Source organism: Salmo salar, chromosome ssa22, assembly GCF_905237065.1.
Source record: "Salmo salar chromosome ssa22, Ssal_v3.1, whole genome shotgun sequence".
Classification (NCBI taxonomy): domain Eukaryota; kingdom Metazoa; phylum Chordata; class Actinopteri; order Salmoniformes; family Salmonidae; genus Salmo; species Salmo salar.
The window spans coordinates 11,709,294-11,734,196 of record NC_059463.1 but is presented as its reverse complement, the minus strand read 5'-3'; the positions used below and the strand labels follow the sequence as shown (position 1 = coordinate 11,734,196).

Here is a 24,903-nt window from a genome sequence, read left to right as displayed (position 1 = left end):
TTTATCTTCATAAGCTCGGCATGGACGCTTCACAAATCATTTATAAGCAAAGTCATACCACATAAAAGGGTGACATAAAAGGTTATTCTTTACATGTAGGCTAACCCTTCAGGCATATTTGCAGGCAAATTCAAAAGTAGTGTAGAATCTGGAGGTAATTGTTTAGCCAGCAGCTCTCCGTTGTTGAATCCTAATTGAAAACCGTTGTAGTGGATGATAAATACTTAACAATGTCCTTTAGCTAGGTTGACCCCTGCTTTGTATGCACAACACCACACTGCCACCCAACTGATGGAGTCTCCTTTAATTCACTTTGTGGCAATCATTTCATTAGGCTAATTAGCTCCGTTGTATGTGACATTGTTTCAGTGGTTCGCCATCTTGTTAGGAGTGACTGTATGAAATGAATAGTCATTCGGGTGATTAAGGTGTCCAATGTTCAATGTTCAGTACACAAGCACATGGGTGCATAATTAGTCATGTTATTATGTTTTACTAATGAGGTATAGTGATATCATAGCCGTTATGCCATACTTTAAAAGGCTACATGAGGTAGTGGAGGATACTCTTTGCTGAGAGTAGGAGGGTTTATGCCTGGCTAGCTGTGAGTGGGAGGGTCTTAGTGGTAGGGGGTGGACCCCCAGACAGAAAATAGGACACTTCTGTCTCTAACGAGAGTTTCTGACTTTCCTGTCTTTTTAGGAGAAGAAAACCCTCTCCTGATGTGCTTGGGGAATATGGCTCCTTTGATGTTGTACCAGAAATGAAAGTCCTCTTAGTGGGAGTCTAAATAGGGTTTGTAATTTTCGAGCCCAGGGACTGTGTGGCTGGTTGGATAATTCTGGGACGGGAACCAGATCGCCCCCTAGAGGCGTGCTGGGGATTGAAGTGGGAGCAGAGAGGATACCTAAATACAGTACTAAAGCATGGGCACCATGCAGAAACACATGGAAGAGACTACCTCTCTAGAGCCTCACTCTATTTTGCCACTGGGTGACTTAATACTGTCACCCATAAGCCTCTGCACATAGACAGTAGTACTCCATGTTATAATCCCTTTGCAATTAACTATGTCAGACCTGTTGTATAACTATTAATAGTTAGGAGCCAAAAGACCAAAAACATGCCAATAAAGAAAGCAACACTGCACTGAACTCAGCTAGCCACGAAAATGCCTTTGACAGAAATTCCCTGTCCTTTTGCTTTGGAAAAGTTTAATATTACTCAACATATTCATGTTATTCAATGGCCCTACCTTCTCCAATCCAAACGCTAACTGTCCGTACCTCCTGGAATAACAGGGTTGTAATCATGGTTTCTTTTTCCATTTGCAACACACATTTCAACAGCACTAGCTAGTCTAAATGTGTGTAGCTCACAATTTTGCTACAGTACATGGTCTGAAATTGTACCAATTTAGCTCGCGCCTTACAGAAATGCCATTTCCCCTGACAGTTAGGACAAATGTGTAAGCCCATTGAGGAGCATGCTGAGCTTGGCACCAGACACTGTCTCTTGAATTATACAGTCTATGAACAGCAGTCAGTGCACTCAGTGTTTTCCCTAGAGAGCAGATTGGCTCTGTAAGGCGGTTTCCCACAAACACACACACACTCTGACATCTACACACTGACCCAGTGGAGCCTTGTATTGACCTTTGACCCTGACCTCTGATTCCTGTGTGTTTCCTGTGTAGAGGCTAGCCAGAGAGGCGGAGCAGCTGCAGACAATGTATCCCTGGCAGGACGGGATCAAGGTAAAATCAGAACCTTCTCTCTCTGTATATCTCTCTCTCTGTATATATCTCTCTGTATATATCTCTCTGTATATCTCTCTCTCTGTATATCTCTCTGTATATCTCTCTCTCTCTGTATATCTCTATGTATATCTCTCTCTCTGTATATCTCTCTGTATATATATATCTCTCTGTATATCTCTCTCTCTGTATATATATATCTCTATATATCTCTCTGTATATATATATCTCTGTATATCTCTCTCTCTCTGTATATCTCTCTGTATATCTCTCTCTCTGTATATATCTCTCTGTATATATCTCTCTGTATATCTCTCTCTCTGTATATCTCTCTGTATATCTCTCTCTCTCTGTATATCTCTCTGTATATCTCTCTCTCTGTATATCTCTCTGTATATATATCTCTCTGTATATCTCTCTCTCTGTATATATATATCTCTATATATCTCTCTGTATATATATATCTCTGTATATCTCTCTCTCTCTGTATATCTCTCTGTATATCTCTCTCTCTGTATATATCTCTCTGTATATATCTCTCTGTATATCTCTCTCTCTGTATATCTCTCTGTATATCTCTCTCTCTCTGTATATCTCTCTGTATATCTCTCTCTCTGTATATCTCTCTGTATATATATCTCTCTGTATATCTCTCTCTCTGTATATATATATCTCTATATATCTCTCTGTATATATATATCTCTGTATATCTCTCTCTCTCTGTATATCTCTCTGTATCTCTCTCTCTCTGTATATCTCTCTGTGTATATATCTCTCTGTATATCTCTCTCGCTGTATATATCTATCTCTATATATCTCTCTGTATATATATCTCTCTGTATATCTCTCTCTCTGTATATCTCTCTGTATATATATCTCTCTGTATATCTCTCTCTCTGTATATATCTCTCTGTATATCTCTCTGTATATATATCTCTCTGTATATCTCTCTCTCTCTGTATATCTCTCTCTCTCTCTGTATATCTCTCTGTATATATATCTCTCTGTATATATCTCTCGCTGTATATATATATATATATCTCTATATATATATCTATCTATGTATATCTATCTCTCTGTATATATATCTCTCTCTGTATATATATCTTTATATGTATATATATCTCTCTATGTATATATATATATCCCTCTCTGTATATATTTTTCTCTCTATCTGTATATCTCTCTCTCTCTGTATATATCTCTCTCTCTGTATCTCTCTCTCTATATATATATATATGTATATCTCTCTCTGTATATCTCTCTCTCTCTGTATATATATATCTCTGTCTGTATATCTCTCGCTCTCTCTGTATCTCTCTCTCTCTCTCTCTCTGTATATCTCTCTCTTTCTCTGTATATATCTCTCTCTGTATGTATCTCTCTCTGTATGTCTCTCTCTCTGTATATCTCTCTCTCTGTATCTCTCTACCCCTCTCTACCTTTCTCTATACGTCTCTCTACCCCTCTCTTTACTTCTCTCTCTACCTCTCTCTCTACCTCTCTCTACCTCTCTCTACCTCTCTCTCTATACTCTCTCTGTTCCTCTTTCTCTATCTATTAATCTCTTCTTCATATTTACATTTATCCACCAAAGTTTAGTTTTTCTTTTAAATCCCAATGCTATCAATGTTACAGACACATGTACACACTCACGTGCACCACCCCAGATAAAGATGTGTGTGTATGTGTTTGAGCATGTAATAATAATATACAACAGTCTGTTTCTACATATGGTCAATCTGTGTTGTGCCTGAAAGGGAAAAGCAGGTTGAACTTTACATTTCCCAGCACCTGACCTTTAAAACAATGGAACACCACTAACTGTTAATGTCTACATTTCAGAATCTTGGGTATTACTTGGCTTGTGTGTGTGTGTGTGTGTGTGTGTGTGTGTGTGTGTGTGTGTGTGTGTGTGTGTGTGTGTGTGTGTGTGTGTGTGTGTGTGTGTGTGTGTGTGTGTGTGTGTGTGTGTGTTTGCGTGTCTTTGCGTGTGTTTGCGTGTGTGCAGTATGTGTGTGTACACACATGGTCCACTGACTCTCAGATTAACAAACAAACAGATGCCCTGCAAATACACACACGTACTGACACACACACTCAATCTCACACCCAGCAGCAGACACACACACACACTCATTCCCCAATGTCGTATCCTCTGTCTCCAGGGAGACGAGCTCACTGTCATGGTACACCTCCCACAAATGGATTTTTAACCCTGTGCCTCCCGGGGGATATTTGAGAAAAGGCTTTAACTGATTTAAAACTCATAATTATGAGCCCTACATCCCAGAAAAGTCCATTTTTATTCATGGTCGCTTACACTCTGAAGCCAGAGTCACAGGTTGGCTGTTTCTGGACCTGTTTCTGGACCTGTCTCTGCCCACTGTTCCGACCGAACCAGGGTGGTTCTGTCTGTCAGTGCCCTCCTGTCTGTCTGCCCGTGGTCAGCTGGTCAGCTTTAATGCGTCTCGATCGGATGTGTACCCATGCAGGTAGTTGGGTTTGGGTCACAGTGCCCTCACACAGCACACCTGTTCATAGGTAACTGCATCCAATATGGCTTCACTGTCTCTTCAAGTGGAAAAGCCAACTCTCTCCCTCTCCCCCTCACTTCCCCTCTCCCGCTATCTCCCTCTCTCTCTCGTTCTTTCTCTCTCTCTCTCTCTCTCTCTCTCTCTCTCTGTCCTCCCTCCTCCCTCTCGCTCCTTCTGTCTGATCCTCACCCCTTTCCCCTCCCTCCACCTTTTTTTCTTATCTGTCACAGTCTTTAATCAGCCATGAAAACAGTTAGAAAATATAATATTGTTGCAAATACTGCAAATGAATCCTAATGGTGCTACTCCATTAATAATGTATTGGAGCTGATTTCATTTGCCTTTATAATTAGAGCAGGTAATGAATCTCGGCAGGGGCGACTGTGAAGCCATTAAAAAAAAAACTTGGCGGGGAGGAGAGGAGGAGGAGGGAGGGAGGCGAGAGGAAGATATGTCACGTTCCCTGTGAGAAGATTTCTCCTGTTTGTAGATTTTGTGCTTTTCTAATTTCCGTTTGGGTGAAGACTCGGCTGAGTGACATTGTAATTAGATTAGGGCGGCATGCTCTTTGGGCATATTAGGAGCAGCGCAGAGCATCTTAAACTAACGGGAGGAGCAAGCTGTCAGAGGCCCAGAGAAAGGTGTTTATGTAAGAGAGACGGGGGGGGGGGTATGGAAGGAAGTCTTGTGTGAGTATGTTTATCTATGTGTACGGGAGTGCGCTTGTTTGTGTGGGGGGGGGGGGGATTTGTGTGATTGTGTGTATGTGTTTCTGTGTGTATTTAATGTTCTGCTCCCAACCTGGCCCGGCCCATCTGCTCTGTTCAATAACACCGGTGACATCATACGACTCAATGACATGGCTGTTCCCTCTGCCTCTGGACTGCTGCTGTCGCATCTGTTACCGTAATGACGGATCACAGTCCTCTCCTCTTCCCGTTGCAACTGTAGCGATGGTGCCTGGGTTTTATAATACGATCACTGCGACGGTCCGGCGTTATGAGCATCGGGCTGTTCACCGTCGTAACAACTGTTGTGATGGTCGTTCAGGGTTTTAATTCCATTGCAATGAAATGGTGTGTGAAAATAGACATTCTAGTGGTTGATCTCTCCTGATTTCTCAAGGTCATAGGTCCTCCTATCCCAGCTCCGTCGCCGGTCTCTTCCCAGGCCATTCGTTTTATTGTATTGGCTCTGGAAGCATTCTCCTGGGTATTTGTTAATTTTATTTTATTTCTATATGTTTATATATATTTTTTAGGAGGTAGATCAGCTTTAATATTGCAGATAGATTGTGGCTTTTTTTTTGTAAAGATGCTATTATTTCTATGATATTATTATTTGAAATTTTATATATTTGATATATTTTTTGCAGTAGAGTAGTTCTAGAGCTCCACGACCATGGGAGCCAATGACTACAAGAACCATCCCCTAAAGCATTTCACAATACAGTCATATTCAATATAATAGTTGAAATAATAAACAATGATAGAATTACACATTGGAGGCCAGTGAGATGAATGGGAAGGGACGCTAGAAGGTATGGCCTTAGTGCACCTCATAAAAGCATTATCTGGTCATAAATGTCATTTCAGGCAATCCACTACATGGGGGAGTAGATTTGCAATGACTTATACAAAGCAATTTTGTGGACGATTCGTGCCATTGAATAGCATATTCGGTATTTTATAGCATTTTTATAACTGAAAGATACCCTATTGGGTAACATTTTACTCGGCACCCAGAGTAATAATATTGCATTTGTATTTATTATGAATCCCCATTACTTGCTGCCAAGGCAATATCAAGGAGGTTATACAATATAACCATATCATAATATGTCATAACAGCTGACATAACTTGTCATAACTTGTTGTCATATGGTCATAACACTGTCACAACACATATATTTACACCTGAAGTGACATATGTGGCATGATTTTATGGCTGGTTATAACACCTACATAAGAGTGTATAAGCCACAAAACCTACCATACAAGGCAAAACATTCCATTACACCGTAGCCAACGTGTCGACAGTATGCTTATGCTGTTTATTATTATTTATTTTTTATTGACCACATTCAATTATCATGGTAATTGTAAACACATTGATGTCAGACATGCACCTACCCCGATGCTCTGTTGCTGATGGCTGGGATGAATGCAGGAGCAGATTTCAGGAGCAGGACGAGACACCCTTGGATGACTGCTATAAGCGCATGTAGTCACCAACGCTCGGGATAACATGAAAACAGCCTAACCAGCTCTGCTGGGGCGAGTAAAATGGTCAGAGTGAGCTGTTCTCTCATTTGTGTCTGGAAGTTGCTAGCAAGCTAGCCAACGTTAGCCAGTTAGCTTGGCTGCTTGACTGCCGTTGTGAGGCCAGAATGCTCGGACGGCAGGCAGCCTAGGGGTTAGAGCGTTGGGCCAGTAACCGAAATGTTGCTAGATCAAATCGCCGAGCTGACAAGGTAAAAATCTGTCGTTCTGCCCCTGAACAAGGCAGTTAACCACTGTTCCTAGGCCGTCATTGTAAATAAGAATTTGTTCTTAACTGACTTGCCTAGTTAAATAAATAAAAAATAAGTATTCCAGAGCATCCAGTGTGGTAGCTCTCTGAATGCTCCGAGAGCGAACAGCTCTGAATTTACGAACGGACAATCTGACAACGCTCTGAATTTACGAACGGACAATCTGACAACGCTCTGAATTTACGAACGGACAATCTGACAACGCTCTGAATTTACAAACGGACAATCTGACAACGCTCTGAATTTACAAATGCCCAGAGGGCACTCTGAGCGCACTCTGGCACTCCAGATTGAATTTATGAACACACCCTTATATGATTATGATGGTCTTAATGCTTCTTGACAGTGTCATAAAGTGTATTTTCTTATTCTATGTGAAGTGACACAGGATGGTCACAATGCTTCATAACAGTGTCATAAAGTGTCTTTTCTACAAGTTATTTAAAATATGATGAAAAAAACATGACTGTAAAGAATTCATTACAACAACAATAAAGATTTTAAGAAACAAACTTTCAAATGAAAGGAAAATTCTTGGCAGGGAAAAAACGAATTTGAATAATGTGGGTTTTGACACTCTTATGTAGCCGTCATAAAATAACCCAATATATGTCACAACAGGTGTAAATATTTGGATCATGACAGTATTATAGTACTGTAGAGCTATTTTTACTTGTACACAATATAGCTGTATCGCCCCATCCTACCCATAGGGGTCCACCGCCCTGCAGCGCCCCAACTCACCAAACCCCACTCAGCTTTAGGATCTTAGTGAAACATTTATTATTGGTTTCAGGTGTGTTAGGCCAAGGCCAGAGTGACAACCAACAGTACGGAAAGAATGAGCCAGGAATGATCAGCCCAGCAGCTAGGGATTACCTAAATAGGTATCTCTCCTGAGGTGGACATGTTTTCAATACAGACTCTTTTTGTCATGCAGTATTCCAAGGAATCCAGATCGTATGAACGTTGCACAGTATACCCTTAACCTTGTAATATATCAAATCATTTCTGCCATCCATTGTGACATTGTGGGAGGATAACCAACCTTACAATTAATGGCAATGCATATCTTACCCAATATAAATGCTAAGTTACACAGTTTCTTCTGATAACAGTCTCCAGTATCAACATTTCCAAGCAAACACAAACAGGGAGAAGGGAGAATCTGTAGACATGTTGAGATAAAATAACATACTCTTTGCCAGATTTCAGCCAGCCTTCACAAGACCATAACACATGCAAATATGTCCCTTTTAGTGTTTTACACCTCCAGCAGAGGAAAGACATTTCTGAGTGCATGTTATTTAGTTACACTGGCATATGGTATGTTCTATGGATGGTCTTAAACTGCAGTAATTTATGTCTGATGATATGAACATGACTTGGCATTCAAACACATCTGTATCCATTCATCGTATTCAGTAGTGTCTCCCAGGTCTTCCTCACATTTTTTGTTTTACATGTTTTGTGTCATCGGGAAAAGCCTCGATGAAGCCTTGACACAGTTTGGAAATCAACTTTAGACCTTAAAACCTTAAATTAGTTTCAATCTTTGAATCTTCTGGCTTGTCCAGTGTTTGCTGCATAGAGAATAAAGTGTTGCATCTGCAAAGGTTCACCTCAGCGCCATTACAGACTAGTCTTCCCTGGTTGCCTGACCCTGCTGAGACCCCTGTCACCATCTGATCCTGCTCAGATGAGGCATGAAAATAATTCCCTTGGTGTATATTTATACATTACAGTGGAGGATGCTGAGGGGAGGACAGTTCATAATAAAGGCTGGAATGGAGTCAATGGAATGGCATCAACCACATGAAAACTTGACTCCATTCCAGTCATTATTATGAGCCGTCCTTCCCTCTGCAGCCTCCACTGATACATTATATTGTCCAAGAATAGAATCAATGTTTTAATAATTGAAATGACCACTATTCCCAGATCACAAACTGTAGCCTACCCATCAACTCAAGATGGAACTTTGCATCCATTCAATGATTGTTATAATATACTGCAAAATTCACCTGAGCTCCGTAGACTGGTCTTCCCTGGCTGTCTGATCCTGCTGGGACACCTGTCACCATCTGATCCTGCTAAGACATGATGAGCATAGTGTTGTGTACTGACTGTGCACCATGATAGTGACGCCTGTAGAGCGGTTCACACCGTGTCAGTGTGAAAAGTATGGAATTAGCTAGGGAAACTGACAGATCAATAACGTTACATTGCTATACTGACTCTAATAAAAACTCACATTGCGCTGTCAAAAAACATCAGAATATCAGTCTTCAATTGTTTGGCCGCTTGTTTCATCGTTTGATTCAGGTCTAGTGTGATTGAGGTAAAAATAATAGCTAACGTTAGCCAACTTTTGGCTAGCTCTAATGTTAATTTACTTAAACTACTAGCTCAGCACTGGGAATAAATGTTAAGTCAAACAGCAGTTACCTTGCCAGCTACATCAGTCAAAGAAAAAGGAGCCAGTTTCTGCTCTGCTTGCTTTTACAACTCTGAGAAAAAAACACAACACACACAGACAACAGCTGCCCCTGTTTGCTCTGTGGTGTCCATGTGGTCCTAAATCCAGCTGTCTGAAACTGCCGAAAAAGCCTACCAGACCGCTCTGAGGTGTCCGTATGGTCCTAAAGCACACCGATCCCTCTTTTTGTATATCACAGTGCAATGATAAACCTGGGGGGGACAAAAATGCAATTTCAGAATGGTGGGTCATGTCCCCCCATCCCCAGTGAAAGTTGTGCCCCTGCTAGCAATCAACAAATGTACATTGTGTACCGCTTTCATGCAGTCATGACCAACTCACCCTCTAGTGGCCTCATGGGTGAAATGTTTTTCCTCTTTTTCATAATTTCAGAATGAATAAACATTCTTCTTCTTAAAAAAAATCCAATGTTTCTACATCAACGGTTTTGTTATATTTCAATCTTCTGTAATGATTATAAAGTGTAATATTGGGATGCGAACTCAAAATTGAATACATTTGAACTCTATATCTGAAATGGTACAGGTGTCTTCTTTTGTTAAGCCCATAACCATGTGTGTGAGGTGTTTACTTTTGTTTTGAGAGGCTTGTAGAATCATGACTCTTTCGAGTTTTCAGTTCATCGTTCGCCAGGTAAGGGGTCCTGCTGCCCCCAATAGTGAATGAGATGTGAACGAGAGGCTTGTAGAATCATGACTTTCGAGTTTTCAGTTCATCGTTCGCCGAATGAGTCGAAATAGTTGTTCTTTTGACAGAACGAGTCGAAAAGATCCAAGTCAGTAAAAAGAGCCGAACTTCCAATCACTGATGGTAGTTTGTGGTCGCACGCCGTCAAGGGGTTTGTGCGCTCAAAACCTATTGTGTGTCGCCCAGTATATAACTTTATGTTCATGTATTTATAATCAGGAAGTACAACTGTGATGTAATCATGTCTGCCAATTAAATCGTGACTGTTGAGCTTACCTTGTTATCCTTGTTTATTGAAAAAAGGGTTTTGTTCATTTCCTGGTCTGAGAATTGATGGGGAAATGGGGAGCGTTCGAGCGCATAGTTAATGAGTGGGTTGACAGTATGATGGGTAGGAGATAGGGACATGGGGGGGGGGGCTTGGTTAAAGAAGGAGGGAGAGAAGAGAGAAAGGGATGGAAGGCATTCACTTTCCATCTGAATGTGATGTGGCAGCTGCTGTACGTTTGAAATGCATTAGCGCTAATAGCTGTGCCATTAGCGGAGAGAGAGAGAGGCACTCTACTGATGGGTTACTATGGAGAAACGGGGAGAGGGGGCGAGGGGGGGGGTGGACTCGGCGAGAGAGGGAGAGAGAAGGTGAGGTCATCGTGAGTGAGGGAGAAGGTTTGACAAGGAGAGAAAAGAGAGAGAAAAGGAGAAAGACTCAAAGAGAAGGAGATCTCCCATTTGCTATAATCATCACCCTCTAATCAATGATGCCTTTCATCATGGGACAAGAAAGTGTGTGTAGTGTGTGTGTAGTGTGTGTGTGTGTGTGTGTGTATACTGCATGTGTACTGTAACAAAAATAGGTTGGACAGGGTGGTTAAGGTGGCAACAAGCACAGCTCTCAGTGACATTCATGTGGTGTGTAGAGCTAACAGTATCCTAGACTGTCCTGGTCACCCCCCCCCCCCCCCTTGACCATTTTGCACTTCTCCCCTCAGGTCGTCATTTTAGAGTTCCCAAACTCAATAGCAACAGATACAACAACTTTTTTTTTATCCCACAGGCCATTCATTTTCTCGATCTGCACGTGAAATGAAATAATTGCTGCATTTTTGCACAACGACTGTTCCTATTTCATCCATCTCATTGATACATGTTATGTGTATACCGGTTGTATGGGTGTCACTGTTTTTTACTGTTGAACTCTGACTGCACAGCAAGATAACGTCAATTTGAACTACTGCGGGCGTGTGTTTTATACTTCTCGCAGGGTTATTCCAGCAAACCTGGTTCTCATTATTCGTTGCATACGTTTTTCTGATTGTATGAAATTGTTTGGTTATCTCTAACCTCCCACATTTTAGATAAACAGGATTTTAAAAAGTGTTCCTTCGCTGATTAGGTGCACTTGTGACAGTGACATGATTATAGTCACATACACTGCATTCAGATCCCTTTACTTTTTCCACATTTGGTTACATTACAGTACCCCATAATGACAAAGCGAAAACAGGTTTGTAGAAATTTTAGCAAATGTATTAAATATAAAAACAGAAATACCTTATTTACATAAGTATTCAGACCCTTTGCTATGAGATTCAAAATTGAGCTCAGGCGCATTGTGTTTCCATTGATCATCCTTGAAATGTTTCTACAACTGGAGTGGAGTCCACCTTTTGTAAATCAATTGATTGGACATGATTTGGAAAGGCACACACCTGTCTATATAAGATCCCACAGTTGACAGTGCATGTCAGAGCAAAAACCAAGCCATGAGGTCGAAGGAATTGTCCCTAGAGCTCCGAGACAGGATTGTGATGAGGCACAGATCTGGGGAAGGGCACCAAATATTTCTGTAGCATTAAAGATCCCCAAGAACACAGTTGCCTCCATCATTCTTAGATGGAAGAAGTTTGGAACCACCAAAACCTTTCCTAGAGCTGGCCGCCCGGCCAAACTGAGCAACTGGGGAAGAAGGGCCTTGGTCAGGGAGGTGACAAAGAACCCGATGGTCACTCTGACAGAGCTCCAGAGTTCCTCTGTGGAGATGGGAGAACCTTCCAAAAGGACAACCATCTCAGCAGCACTCCATTAATCAGGCCTTTACGGTAGAGTGGCCAGACAGAAGCCACTCCTCAGTAAAAGACCCATGACAGCCCGCTTGGAGTTTGCCAAAAAATACCTAAAGATCTCTCAGACCATGAGAAACAAGATGATCTGGTCTGATGAAACCAAGATTGAACTCTTTGGCCTGAATGTCACATCTGGAGGAAACCTGGCACCATCCCTACGGTGAAGCATGGTGGTGGCAGAATCATGCTATGGGGATGTTTTTCACCGGCAGGGACTGGGAGACAAGTCAGGATTGAGGGAAAGATGAACCGAGCAAAGTACAGAGAGATCCTTGATGAAAACCTACTCCAGACTGCTATGGACCTCAGACTGGGGCAAAGGTTCACCTTCCAACAGGGCAACAACTGTAAGCCCACAGCCAAGACAACCAATGAGTGGCTCCAGGACAAGTCTCTGAATGTCCTTGAGTGGCCCAGCCAGAGCCTGGTCTTGAACCTGATCAAGCATCTCTGAAGAGACCTGAAAATAGCTGTGCAGCAACGCTCCCCATCCAACCTGACAGAGCTTAAGAGGATCTGCAGAGAAGAATTGGAGAAACTCCCCAAATACACGTGTAATTGCTGCCAAAGGTGCTTCAACAAAGTACAGAGTAAAGGGTCTGAATACTTATGTAAATGTCATATTTAAGTTTCAAAAATAATAATACATTTGCAAAAAAAAACTATTTTTGCTTTGTCATTATGGGGTATTGTGTGTAGATTGATGAGGAAAACAAACTATTTAATACATTTCAGAATAAGGCCGTAACGTAGCAAAATGTGGAAAAGTCAAGGGGTCTGAATACTTTCAGAATGCTCTGTATGTCCCCTTAGTGAGCCGCACCCCTAGTGGCAGGGGTAAGAGTTGACACTCCTGTTTGTTCCCCTGACCATGTCATTCCTCCTTATAATGCTTTTATTTGAGACAATTGGCCCTTCATTGTGGCGGAAGGATGGCTCTCTCAGCCCGGCTCTCAGAGCAGAGCGACGCGAGCGGCTCCATTAACAACAGAATACATTAGTCTTATAAGGGCCGTCTTCAAGGGACCACAATCAGGTGAAATAGACAGACACCAAAGGACGCCTCAATGGGCTTCTGTTTCATCTCTTTCTTTTTATTTTTTGTCTTCTTTTGGGGGAGGGGGGGGGGGTATTTTGAAGCCCTATGTTCATCTCTGGACAGATTGGGAGAGACAGGAATTGTCTGTGCAATCATTTTTCTGTTTCATGTTTTAGATGAAATATTTTCTTATTTCAGTAATAAGACCGTTTTCCTTACTTGTGGATGATGAGCAGAACCCAGTCACAGCGCCTTTTGGGCATGAGGATGAGACGGTGAACAGGCTGATCGTTAAGTTTAATAGAACAGGGTAGCATACTGCACTAAACCTGCTACGAAATATATATTCTTTATTTGAATGTCTATTTGTATGGGGGAATGGGATGTTTTTCTCCCTAGTTATTCTAGCATCCGGTATCACTTCCTCCTTTTGTATATCAAATAATCCACATTCAGCCATTCCCAGTGACTGCAGAGGCTCTCTCTGAGTTGGGACAGTTTTTCCTGTTTCAGCACATTTATGTGAGCCAGAACTCAACTCTTAGCAGGAGCTAAAGAGCGAGGGTGGGAGAGAGAGGAGGGAGGGGGATGTGGCTTTCAGAGCACTTTTTAAATATACAGAACGTATTTCAAACACTGATAAGCATAAACACATTGTATAATCATAAATGAACTGCTTCTATTTTCTATGTGAACTTTTCTCTTTCCTGTGGCTGTGCTGAGAGAGAGGCAGAGTGCTAGCAGCCTGCCGAGTGAGCAGTGGAACTCATAAACAGCGTTATCGCTGAATCCCGCGCCATGGAACGGACTTCCATCTGTTCACCACTGGAGGGAAAGGAATGGAAGGGGGTAGGAGGGCGGGAGAAAATCCAACACAGTATACAATTTAGCAAGGACAACATACCTATCAAGCATATCTGATGGTCTGGATGACTTAGCAGAGAGACAGAGACTGGACCCAGTCTAGCTACTATACTATACTATACTATACTATACTATACTATACTATACTATACTATACTATACTATACTATACACAATGCTGAGGCGAGTCTTCATGCAGCTATCACACCCACTGACTATCATTCTGTGTGTGTGTGTGTGCATGCGTGAGTGCGTGTGTGCGTGCGTGCAATTGCACATGTGAGAATACTGTAACCTTGACTACAAGTTTGTACTTTGCACTCATGTGAAACTCATGGATAATATGTAGCAATTTATCAAGCACTTGGAAGAATTTGAGCATTTGTCATTTACAAATGGCACTCCATAACCCACCTCATACATTGACCCTCAGTCTTCAACCTCTCCACCTATTTCTAACCACGTCCACCACCCCTCTATCCTCCTCTTCTTCCTCCTCCTCACTAAGTCCACCCCTTTCTCCTTCCCTCCACCTCACCACCTCTCCACCTCTCCTGACCATCCCAGCCCACCCTACAATCCTCCTCCTCCCCTCAATCCTCTTCCTCCTCTCCTCCTCCTCCTCCCCTCCACCCCTCTTTCCTCTTATCCACTCCTCCTTCTCCTTCAACTCTCCTCCCCCCCACGTCTTCCCCTAATCCTGATCACCTCATCCCACCCCTCTCTCCTCCCCTCCACTCCCCTTCCCTCCCTGCCTCACTCTCTGCAGCTGCTCTCTCTGCTGTTGCCTGCTTTGTTCACTCACTGGTTGCCAGGGTGACCCCACAATTCGGTAATTTCAGCTTCTTGATTGCAGGCCTGGCTGTAATTTGCGTATTTATCACTCTTCAAGGTAGAAATGCTATTTTTTCCATTCTCTTTCTTTATTAATCTCTCTCTCTCTCTCAATCTCCCTCTCCTTCGCTCCGACTCCTTCAGTACTCTCCTCTAATGTTACTCTGCTGCTCTGAGAGAGAGAGAGAGAGAGAGAGAGAGCGAGAGAGCGAGAGAGCACAAGTGGTCTCAGACATGCATGTTTCACACTCAACTAATATGGCATGGAGAGAAACAGAGAGTAGGAAACTGCAACAGAACTAAAGAAAGTGAAAGACTGAGAGAAAGATGGGAGAGAGAGAGAGAGAGAGAGAGACAAAGCAATAGAGAGCTGAGAGATTGCTGGTGGTTGAGAAGTCAGGGTCTGTCTGTCAGTGCACCTGCAGGCTGAGGGGCTGTTTGGCGAGCCACAGCGCCACGGAGCACTGCGTTAGCCTGGAGCTGAGAGAAAAAGAGAGAGTGGCCCCCGTACTGTGTCTAAACCCAGCCTATCGATCCCTCGGCCCCGCCAGGGATGGCAATCAATAGCCAACAAAATCCAGCAGGCCATAGTCCGATGCTCAATTCCCCCATTTCAACACATGCCCAACACCCATGAAATGTTATTTCAGAGAGATAACCTGCTACCCCCTGGCCCCCTAGTTAGAGAGGGGGGCTGCATAAGGACTCTGAACTAGAGGAGGTCACTGTCAAAGAGAATCAGGTTTGGGCTTTTTAATATAAATGGGGCTATACTTCTTTGGGTCCTTATTTTGTATATGTCTGTGGTGTTTGCTGTACTAAATTATTATAATTGTATTATTTTATTGCTTATGTGTAAGCCTTCTCTCTTGAGTTGAGTAGATAGATTACATTGTTTGATGGTCCCATGATTCCCACCCCTAAGGTCCTGTGTAGCATATGTTATGGTAACCGTGGAAAATCAGAAAATATATACATTTCCCATTCCTGATTATCCAAATGTACTACAACATACAGTACGTACCAGCCAAATGTATGTAAACACAGACAAATGTATCACGTTTCAGGTATGACCAAATGAAAACCGTGTCGAAGAAACAAATGTTTATTTCTAAAACAGGGGCAGGCAAATGACAGGTCAAAGGCAGGCAGGGGTCAATAATCCAGAGAGGGTGGAAAGGGTCAGGGCAGGCAGGGGTCAATAATCCAGTAAGGTGGGGTATGGTACAGAACGGCAGGCATGCTCAGGGTCAGGGCAGGCAGAATGGTCAGGAGACAAAGGGCTTTGAGACATGGGTTTAACTCTGGACACATGAAAGGTGGGATGTATATGAAGGGTACGGGGCAACAGAAGACGAACAGCAGAGGGGCTAATAATTTTGGAGATGGGAAACAGGCCGATAAACCGGGGGGAGAGTTTGCAGGATTCCACCCAGAGGGGCAGATCCCGGGTGGACTGCCATACCTTCTGCCAGAGATGATACCGGGGTGCCGGGGTCCGGTGGCGATCCGCTTGTCGTCGATACCTGGAGGTGGTCTTGAGGAGGGCCGACCGGGTTTTCCTCCAGATACGACAACAGCGGCGGACAAACATCTGGGCAGAAGGTATGCTGACCTCTTCTTCCTGCTCAGGGAAGAGGGGGGGCTAAAACCCCAGGGAACATTCAAACGGTGATAGGCCCGTGGCAGAGCAGGGAAGGGTGTTACGGGCGTATTCGACCCACACAAGCTGCTGGCTCCAGGTGGTGGGGTTGGCGGAGACCAGGCAGCGCAGAGTAATCTTGAGGTCCTGGTTGGCTCACTCTGACTGGCCGTTGGACTGGAGGTGGAACCCGGAGGACAGACTGGTCAACAACCTAATGAGGGTACAGAACGCCTTCCAGAACCGAGACGAGAACTGAGGACCCCGGTCAGAGACCATGTCGACCAGTAGTCCATGGATCCAGAAGACGTGCTGCACCATGAGCTGGGCCATCTCCTTGGCAGAGGGTAGATTGGGGAGAGGAATGAAGTGGGCGGCTTTGGAAAACCGTTCTACAATGGTCAGGATGGCGGTGTTGCCATCAGACAAGGGAGACACGTGACAAAGTCCAGGGAGATGTGAGACCAGGGACGGTGGGGGACAGGCAGAGGTTGGAGGAGACCAGCCAGAGCTTGCCGAGGAGTCTTGTTCTGTGCACAGACCGTGCAAGCGGCGACAAATGCATCAGGAACCATGGTAGGCCACCAAAAGCGTTGTCGCACAAAAGCCAGGGTCCACCGGGAGCCTGGGTGGCAGGCAAGCCTGGGGGAGTGGGCCGCATCAGGCATGAACATCTGGTTATCTGGACCCCCCCGGGGTTCGGCTGGGAATGCTGCGCCTCCCGAACCTGCTACCCTATTCCCCAGCTGAGTGCCGTCACCAGGCACGAGGTGGGAAGGATGGTCTCAGGTTCTGGGGTAGTAGTTGTGGGGTTATAGCGGCATGACAGTGCATCTGGCTTGACATTCTTCGATCCCGGCTGGTAGGAGAGGGCGAAGTTGAACCAGGTGAACAGTAGGGCCCACCTAGCCTGCCTGGAATTTAGACGCTTGGTGGTGCAGAGATATTCCAGGTCCCTCCAGCCAGTGCCTCCACTCCTCCAATGCCATCTTCACTGCGAGAAGCTCACGATTCCCCACATAGTAGTTCCTCTCCTTAGCGTTGAGGCGGTGGGAGAAGAATGTGCAAGGATGCAACTTGAGGTCCAGGGCAGACCGCTGGGACAGGACAGTCCCCACTCCAACATCCGAAGCATCGGCCTCCACCACAAACTGGCGGGACGGGTCAGAATGAACCTAGATGGGAGCTGTGGTGAAGCGGTGTTTGAGATCCCGGGAACACCCGATCAGCAGCTGGGGACCACGTGAACGGAACCTTGGGAGAGGTGAGTGCAGACAGGGGGGAAGCCAGAGTGCTGTAGCCCCGGATAAAGCATCAATAAAAGTTGGTGAAACCCAGGAACTGCTGCAGCTGTACTCTGGACATAGGCTGGGCGAATCCACCACCACTCGCACCTTCCCGGGATTCATCTGTATGCTCCCTGCAGCAATGATGTAACCCAGAGAGGGGTTCTCTGCTTTTACAAAAAGCTGGTTCTCCAGGAGGCGTTGGAGAACCTGTCGGACGTGGAGCCCATGTTCATGGGTGGAGCGGGAGAAGACAAGGATGTCATCAAGGTAGACGAACTGATTCAACATGTCGCAGAGAACATCATTAACCAGAGCCTGGAACACAGCAGTGGGGTTGGTAAGGCCAAAGGGCATGACCAGGTACTCGTAGTGGCCGCTGGCCGTGTTGAAGGCAGTTTTCCACTCGTCCCGTTCCCGTATCCACACCAGGTGGTAGGCGTTTCGTAGGTCCAGCTTGGAGAATACAGTGGCCCCCTGGAGCGGCTCGAAGGCTGAGGAGATGAGAGGTAGCGGTTCTTCACTGTCATTGAATCCTCGGTAGTCAATACACGGGTGCAGGGTTTTGTCCTTCTTCTCCACAAAGAAGAACCCTTCGCCGGCGGGGGAGGCAGAATGAACCCAGCAGCTAGGGAGTCCTCAATGTCTCAGATTGTCTCCCCATCATAACCGTGAAGTGGGGTTTATTTGAAAAGGGGAGAATTTGAGCGTTACAACAATGTTCAACAAATAGCATTCGTTTTCCCAAAGGATAGCCTTGGTCTCCAGACCCGACAGTTGTCCCCAATGCAGAGTGGTGCTTGGGAGAAGATCAATCCTGCAGTCATATGGTCAGTGCGGCAGCAGTGAAGTGGCCCGGACCTTACTGAACACCTCCTGGTACTCTGCAGGAATGTCCGGGGCAACAGGAAGATGTCCCGGGACAGGCTGCGCTGACTTCAGGCAATGGGATAAAAAACATACCCGATTTAATCTGGTTACTACTCCTGCCCAGTAACTAGAATATGCATATAATTGTTTGATTTGGATAGAAAACACCCTAAAGTTTCTAAAACTGTTTGAATGGTGTCTGTGAGTATAACAGAACTCATTTGGCAGGCCAAAACCTGAGAAGATTCCAAACAGGAAGCGCTCTCTCTGACTATTTCTTGGCCTTCTTGATCATCTCTATCCAAAACAGGGGATCTCTGGCATAACGTGACATTTTCTAATGCTCCCATAGGCTCTCAGAAGGCGCCAGAACGTTGAATGGTGACTTTGCAGCCCCAGGCTGAAAAACAGTAGCGCATTTGGATAGTGGTCGATCTGAGAACAATGAGACTGGGGGCGCGTGCACGAGCCGACACCATGTTTTTATTTTTTCGTCTTTGAACGAAAACAGGGTTCCCGGTCGGAATATTATCGCTTTTTTACGAGAAAAATCGCATAAAAATTGATTTTAAACAGCGTTTGACATGCTTCGAAGTATGGTAATGGGATATTTTGATTTTTTTGTCACGAAACGCGCCGGGCGCGTCACCCTTCTTTACCCTTCGGATAGTGTCTTGAACGCACGAACAAAACGCCGTTATTTGGATATAACTATGGATTATTTGGAACCAAACCAACATTTGTTATTGAAGTAGAAGTCCTGGGAGTGCATTCTGACGAAGAACAGCAAAGGTAATCCAATTTTTCTAATAGTAAATCTGAGTTTGGTGAGTACCACACTTGGTGGGTGTCAAAATAGCTAGCCAGTGATGGCCGGGCTATCTACTCAGAATATTGCAAAATGTGCTTTCACCGAAAAGCTATTTTAAAATCGGACACCGCGATTGCATAAAGGAGTTCTGTATCTATAATTCTTAAAATAATTGTTATGTTTCTTGTGAACGTTTATCGTGAGTAATTTAGTAAATTCACCGGAAGTGTTCGGTGGGAATGCTAGTCACAAGCTAGTCACATGCTCATGTAAAAAGCTGGTTTTTGATATAAAAATGAACTTGATTGAACAAAACATGCATGTATTGTATAACATAATGTCCTAGGAGTGTCATCTGATGAAGATCATCAAAGGTTAGTGCTGCATTTAGCTGTGGTTTTGGTTTTTGTGACATTATATGCTAGCTTGAAAAATGGGTGTCTGATTATTTCTGGCTGGGTACTCTGCTGACATAATCTAATGTTTTGCTTTCGTTGTAAAGCCTTTTTGAAATCGGACAGTGTGGTTAGATTAACGAGAGTCTTGTCTTAAAAATGGCCATATGTTTGAGAAATTGAAGTAATAGCATTTCTAAGGTATTTGAATATCGCGCCACGGGATTCCACTGGCTGTTGAGTAGGTGAGGCGCAAGCGTCCCACCGAGCCCAAAGAGGTTAACTAGGCAAGTCACTTAAGAAATCCTTATTTTCAATGACGGCCTAGGACTGTTGGTTAACTGCCCTGTTCAGGGGCAGAACGACAGATTCAAACTTGCAACCTTTCGGTTACTAGCCCAACACTCTAACCACTAGGCTACCCTGCCGCCCCATGCCATGATGGCACCGACAGACCAGAATGGTCAAAACCAGGAAGGACTAGAAAACAGGAGCATGAAACAGGCAGGTGCAGGGGAACAAACGCTGGTGGGTTTCACGAACAAAACAAACTGGCAATAGGCAAGCAGAGAACATAGGTAGAAATACACAGGGGATAATGGGGAAGATGGGCGACACCTGGAGGGGGGTGGAGACAAGCACAAAGACAGGAGAAACACAAAATATTTATTATTTGTGTTGATGTCCATGTGTTGTGAGTGTGTCTCACTTGGTAGAGCATGGTGTTTGCAACGCCAGCATGGTGTGTGCAACGCCAGGGTTGTGTGTTCGATTCCCACGCGGTGCCAGTACAAAAAAAAAATGCATGAAATGAAATGTATGTATTCACTACTGTAAGTCGCTCTGGATAAGAGCATCTGCTAAATGACTAAAATGTAAATGTTGTAGCTATCAATTGTCCCATTAACAATCATCCATTGCAAACTTTCATTTAATTTCAAACTTAACATTTCTCTACTAGGGCCCTATAGGTTATTTATTGTAATGAACCAGTGTTCATTTTGTCAGCTATTTTAGATTGAGTTTTAGTCTTAGTTTGTCTTAAAATACCTTTTAGTCACAGCTATTTTAGTCACGTAATAGTTCGTGCATTTTTTTCTATTAAATAATGAATATTTAGGCTACCTCTAACTTCCATCATGTGCACATTCAGATAGCCTAGGCCCACTATCCCCTCCTATACCTTACCTGGCAACATTGATATTGTGGCAGATCGTAACCAATGCCAGTAATAATTAACCATATAGACTATAAAGCCTTAGCTACAGGTTAAACAATTTACAGCTCAGATTGTCTCCCCATCATAACCGTGAAGGGGGGTTTATTTGAAAAGGGGAGAATTTGAGCGTTACAACAATGTTCAACAAATAGCATTCGTTTTCCCAAAGGAAAAGAGCAACCACAACTCGCATTTGCGGACCACGGCCCGAGAGTACAAAGCAGATGAACGCAACACAGATGAATGGATAACTGCGCACACATGGGAAAATAGCGATTCTTTTGTGATCAAAGCAAAAATAGCCTACATGAGAGAGAGAGTTAACATTGTTTCTAGTTGAGGTTAGTTGCAAGTCAAGTGTCCTGGCTTCGCATCAGTTTAAAAGACTGACAAGTGACTGAAGTGACCACCTGGGAGCTGTGAGGGAGAGCCGGGGCAGATCAGCTCAATCAGACCACATGACTGAAAGATGTCAATTCTGCCAATGAGAGGATTGCATGAAATATTGTGCATGCATGTTTAGGATTGGACAAAACAGATGAAAAGGAGCTTCATATTCAATGAAATGACTAATATGAAAAGTAATTCGTAATAGTTATCGTTTTTTTTCCAGGGCATCTTGTTTTGTTATCGTCATAGTTTTAGTCAGGAGAAATAGGTAGTTCACAAGCATTTTTTGTCATAGTTATCGTTGACAAAATGAATACTGTAATGAAAAATATCCGAAGAAAATCCACGCTAAGTGGTCGGTTTGGTCGGTGTCGATCATTTTCAGTTCATCATCCCTGCTCTAATTTTAAGGTCTGAATGCCCAAGGTGTTTATAGAAAAGGTTTCATTTGCAGTGACAGACAGTGGTTAAAAGTATAGATACATGTTTGGGTTTCAATGTGTGGTTTCCTTGGTGCCTCCTGTCCTTGAGGAAGGTTTCTGTCTGATTTGAATCTGTGAAGATGTGTGAAGCCTTGTGAAGGACAGTGAGGCCTCTGATGGAAATGATTACAGGGCCGAAAATAACAGGTTTCTTTCGGCCAGCACTGATTGTTGATTGGCCACTCTCAGTCAGCCTGCGAAGAGGGGGTAGCGGCTCCTCGGCCCTCTTACGGACTTAAAAATGACAGACAAATGGAAGACCTGTATCCAGTTGTCGTGAAGAAAATGGAACCGTGAAGCTGTTTCTCTTGATAAGTGGTGTTCTAATGTCAGACAGAGGTGCAATGTGAAGATGACGTGATTGGCCGGTGCAGGTCCAGATGCGCGGTAAGGTGGCCTGTGATTGGTCACTCTTGCCTGGCGATGTTGCGGACCGTGCGGTGACAGGATCCACCAGGCTGGTAGATGGAGAATTGCGTTGCCTCCTTTTAGAGCCCCACCTGTTCCCTATAATAACGTGAATATTGTTACGGCCTTTTTATCTTATTTGTCTTTATTTTGTGTTAGAGCGTCTCCTTCCTGTGCTGATCGGATTGGGGCTTGTTTGGGAGGCGTTGGTATGCGTGTCGTGTTGGATAGGCCTTTATCTGGCAGTGTGTCCATGCAATGTGGCGATGCTATCGGGGCTAAAGCCGGATCCTCAATGGAGCCCTGTCAGCCAACAATGGGGAGCTGCATTACCCAGAGTGCAGTGGGACAAAGCTTCTCCTTATCACAGGATTGGAATATTCACAGACTGATTTAACTGCTTTTTACGAAAGGGATCTGACAGCCACTGAAAGAGAGCGACAGAGGGAGAGGAGGGAAAGCGAGAGGGAGGGAGAGAGAGGTAGGGATGGGACGGAGATAGTAGCAGGATGTGAGTTCGGGTAACTCCAGCTGTTGAGAGAAAGGCAGTGGAAGAGATAAAAAGACAGAGAGAGAGAGAGAGAGAGAGAGAGAGAAATCATATAACTAAAAGGATGCTTGGAGAAAATAGGTGCATTAAGACGGGCATTAAAAGAAGGGAAGTCTGCACTCATGTGCAGGGATTAAGACAGGCCACTGTAACCTATAAGAGCCATAGCACATTGATCTAATTTTTGGTTGATTTTCTCAGTCCTTTTTTCTTTTCCCTCTCTGTGTGCCTCTATCTGTTGGTCTGCAGACTAATACTTCCACACAGGGCCTTTGAAGTGAATGTGCAGTTAGAGAAGGCCTGGCTTTATGTGTGGAGAGATGCAGGACATTGATGTGATGCACATGGAGAATGCTGAATTTGCACTGTGTATTTGAGCTTTAATCTTAGGGCATATTTGTTTATTGGCATACAAATGAACATCTGCATGGAGCTACAGTATGTGTGGACGCCATCGTCTCAGCAGCTCCCTAATCGCTTAAAAGCCCAGAAACAGCCAGCATGCCAATGAGAAAGCCGCGCCCTAGGCCTCCCTCCCGCCCTCACAGCTCACCATAGAATGTTTTGTCACCCTCAGCAACACTGCTTCCCACCGGCTATGCAGCTAACTCTCTCTTTCTCTCTCTCTCTCTCTCTCTCTCTCTCTCTCTCTCTCTCTCTGTCTCAAACCTAGTGTCGAATACAAATGTAGTGGTTGAAGTGTTTCAATTACCCATTTAAGCAAATGGCGCATTAATACATTGGCAACAACCTGTATGCCCTCCTACCTATCTATTTCTTGTCTCCTTGCCATGGTGAAACATGCACTCCTGTAGACCTGAAATAATTGGATGGTGAAACTTGCCAGCCAACAAGAAAAGCAAATCGAAGCAATTGAGGCATTCTTGAAAGTCAGGACAATCCTTGTCATGCAAAGAAACATAATATTTATAGTAAAAAAAAATTGTTTAAAGGGCATGCAGTAGGCATTTACAATTAAATGTTAAGTGATGACATCACTTGCCCTGCATACTTTCACATTGGCAATCATCATTTGAAAAACACAATTTCCATCATAATTTGTCCACCCCTGTTGAATGGATAAAATGTTGTCTATCTTTAGAAAATGTCTCCTATAGCTGCCATTTCCATTACACATGTTGCAATGATAAACCTGGTTCTATGGAAACCTGCCTCTTCTCTCTCTCTCTCTCTCTCTCTCTCTCTCTCTCTCTCTCTCTATAGTACAATATGACGTCCACCTAGCCTGGAGGAGGAAGTGATTGTGCACCAAAAAACTTTCCAGTAGCTAGGTTTCCAACCAATTGGTGACAGATTTTCATTGCCAATTTTCTAAAATCCGCATAAAAACAATATGCGCATTTTCCCACCAGAGATGTGTTTCCATGAAATTGACTTGTTGCATATAAAAGCCTGTCCGTGATGACGGTAGTGAACATGCACATGTATTTTGCGGTTAAATTCCCATGTACCACCCTGTGAAGTTCACCATTTATTTAAATCTGTACCATAATAAACATCATGCTTTTCCGACGAGTCGTAGTGGGAGGACCACACAACACACAATGCCATTGCGTGACTCAACATTTACTTCGGTCTAGCGTATTTCATTTTTTCGACATTTGGAAAGTTTAGTACAAAAATGTTCTGTTTCCATCGGGCCGGTCATTACATTTTTTTATCCGTCTTGCACTTTACTCTCATAAAAAGGTTGGATGGAAACCTGGTGATTGGTACTGATCCGGTGATAAAGGCAGTGAATATGAGTACTCACCGGGGATATGCACTCACGGGGATATGGCAGATTCTCTCAGCTGTTGCCAATAAGATACAGGGGCTGAGTCATTCCTACTCTGAATAGCCGCGGGAAGTAGGGGTGCTGAGGTTGCTGAAGCCCCCGATAAATGAAAATGTGAAAAACAATTAAAACATTTTTAAAAAGCCACAGCATTATTGAACTACGCCTTTATAACTCCT

The 24,903-nt window shown here is 43.9% G+C and overlaps 1 protein-coding gene across 4 annotated transcripts in view; it reads left to right on the top strand.

Annotated features, from left to right (window-relative positions):
• Positions 1-24,903, top strand: part of LOC106582605 (voltage-dependent calcium channel subunit alpha-2/delta-2) — a 367,039-nt gene that overhangs the window by 262,331 nt on the left and 79,805 nt on the right. For all 4 annotated transcript variants that reach the window (XM_045705262.1, XM_045705259.1, XM_045705261.1 and 1 more), the window contains exon 4: positions 1,697-1,756. In XM_045705262.1, coding sequence (XP_045561218.1) covers positions 1,697-1,756 — 60 coding nt within the window. The remainder of the gene's footprint in view (positions 1-1,696; positions 1,757-24,903) is intronic.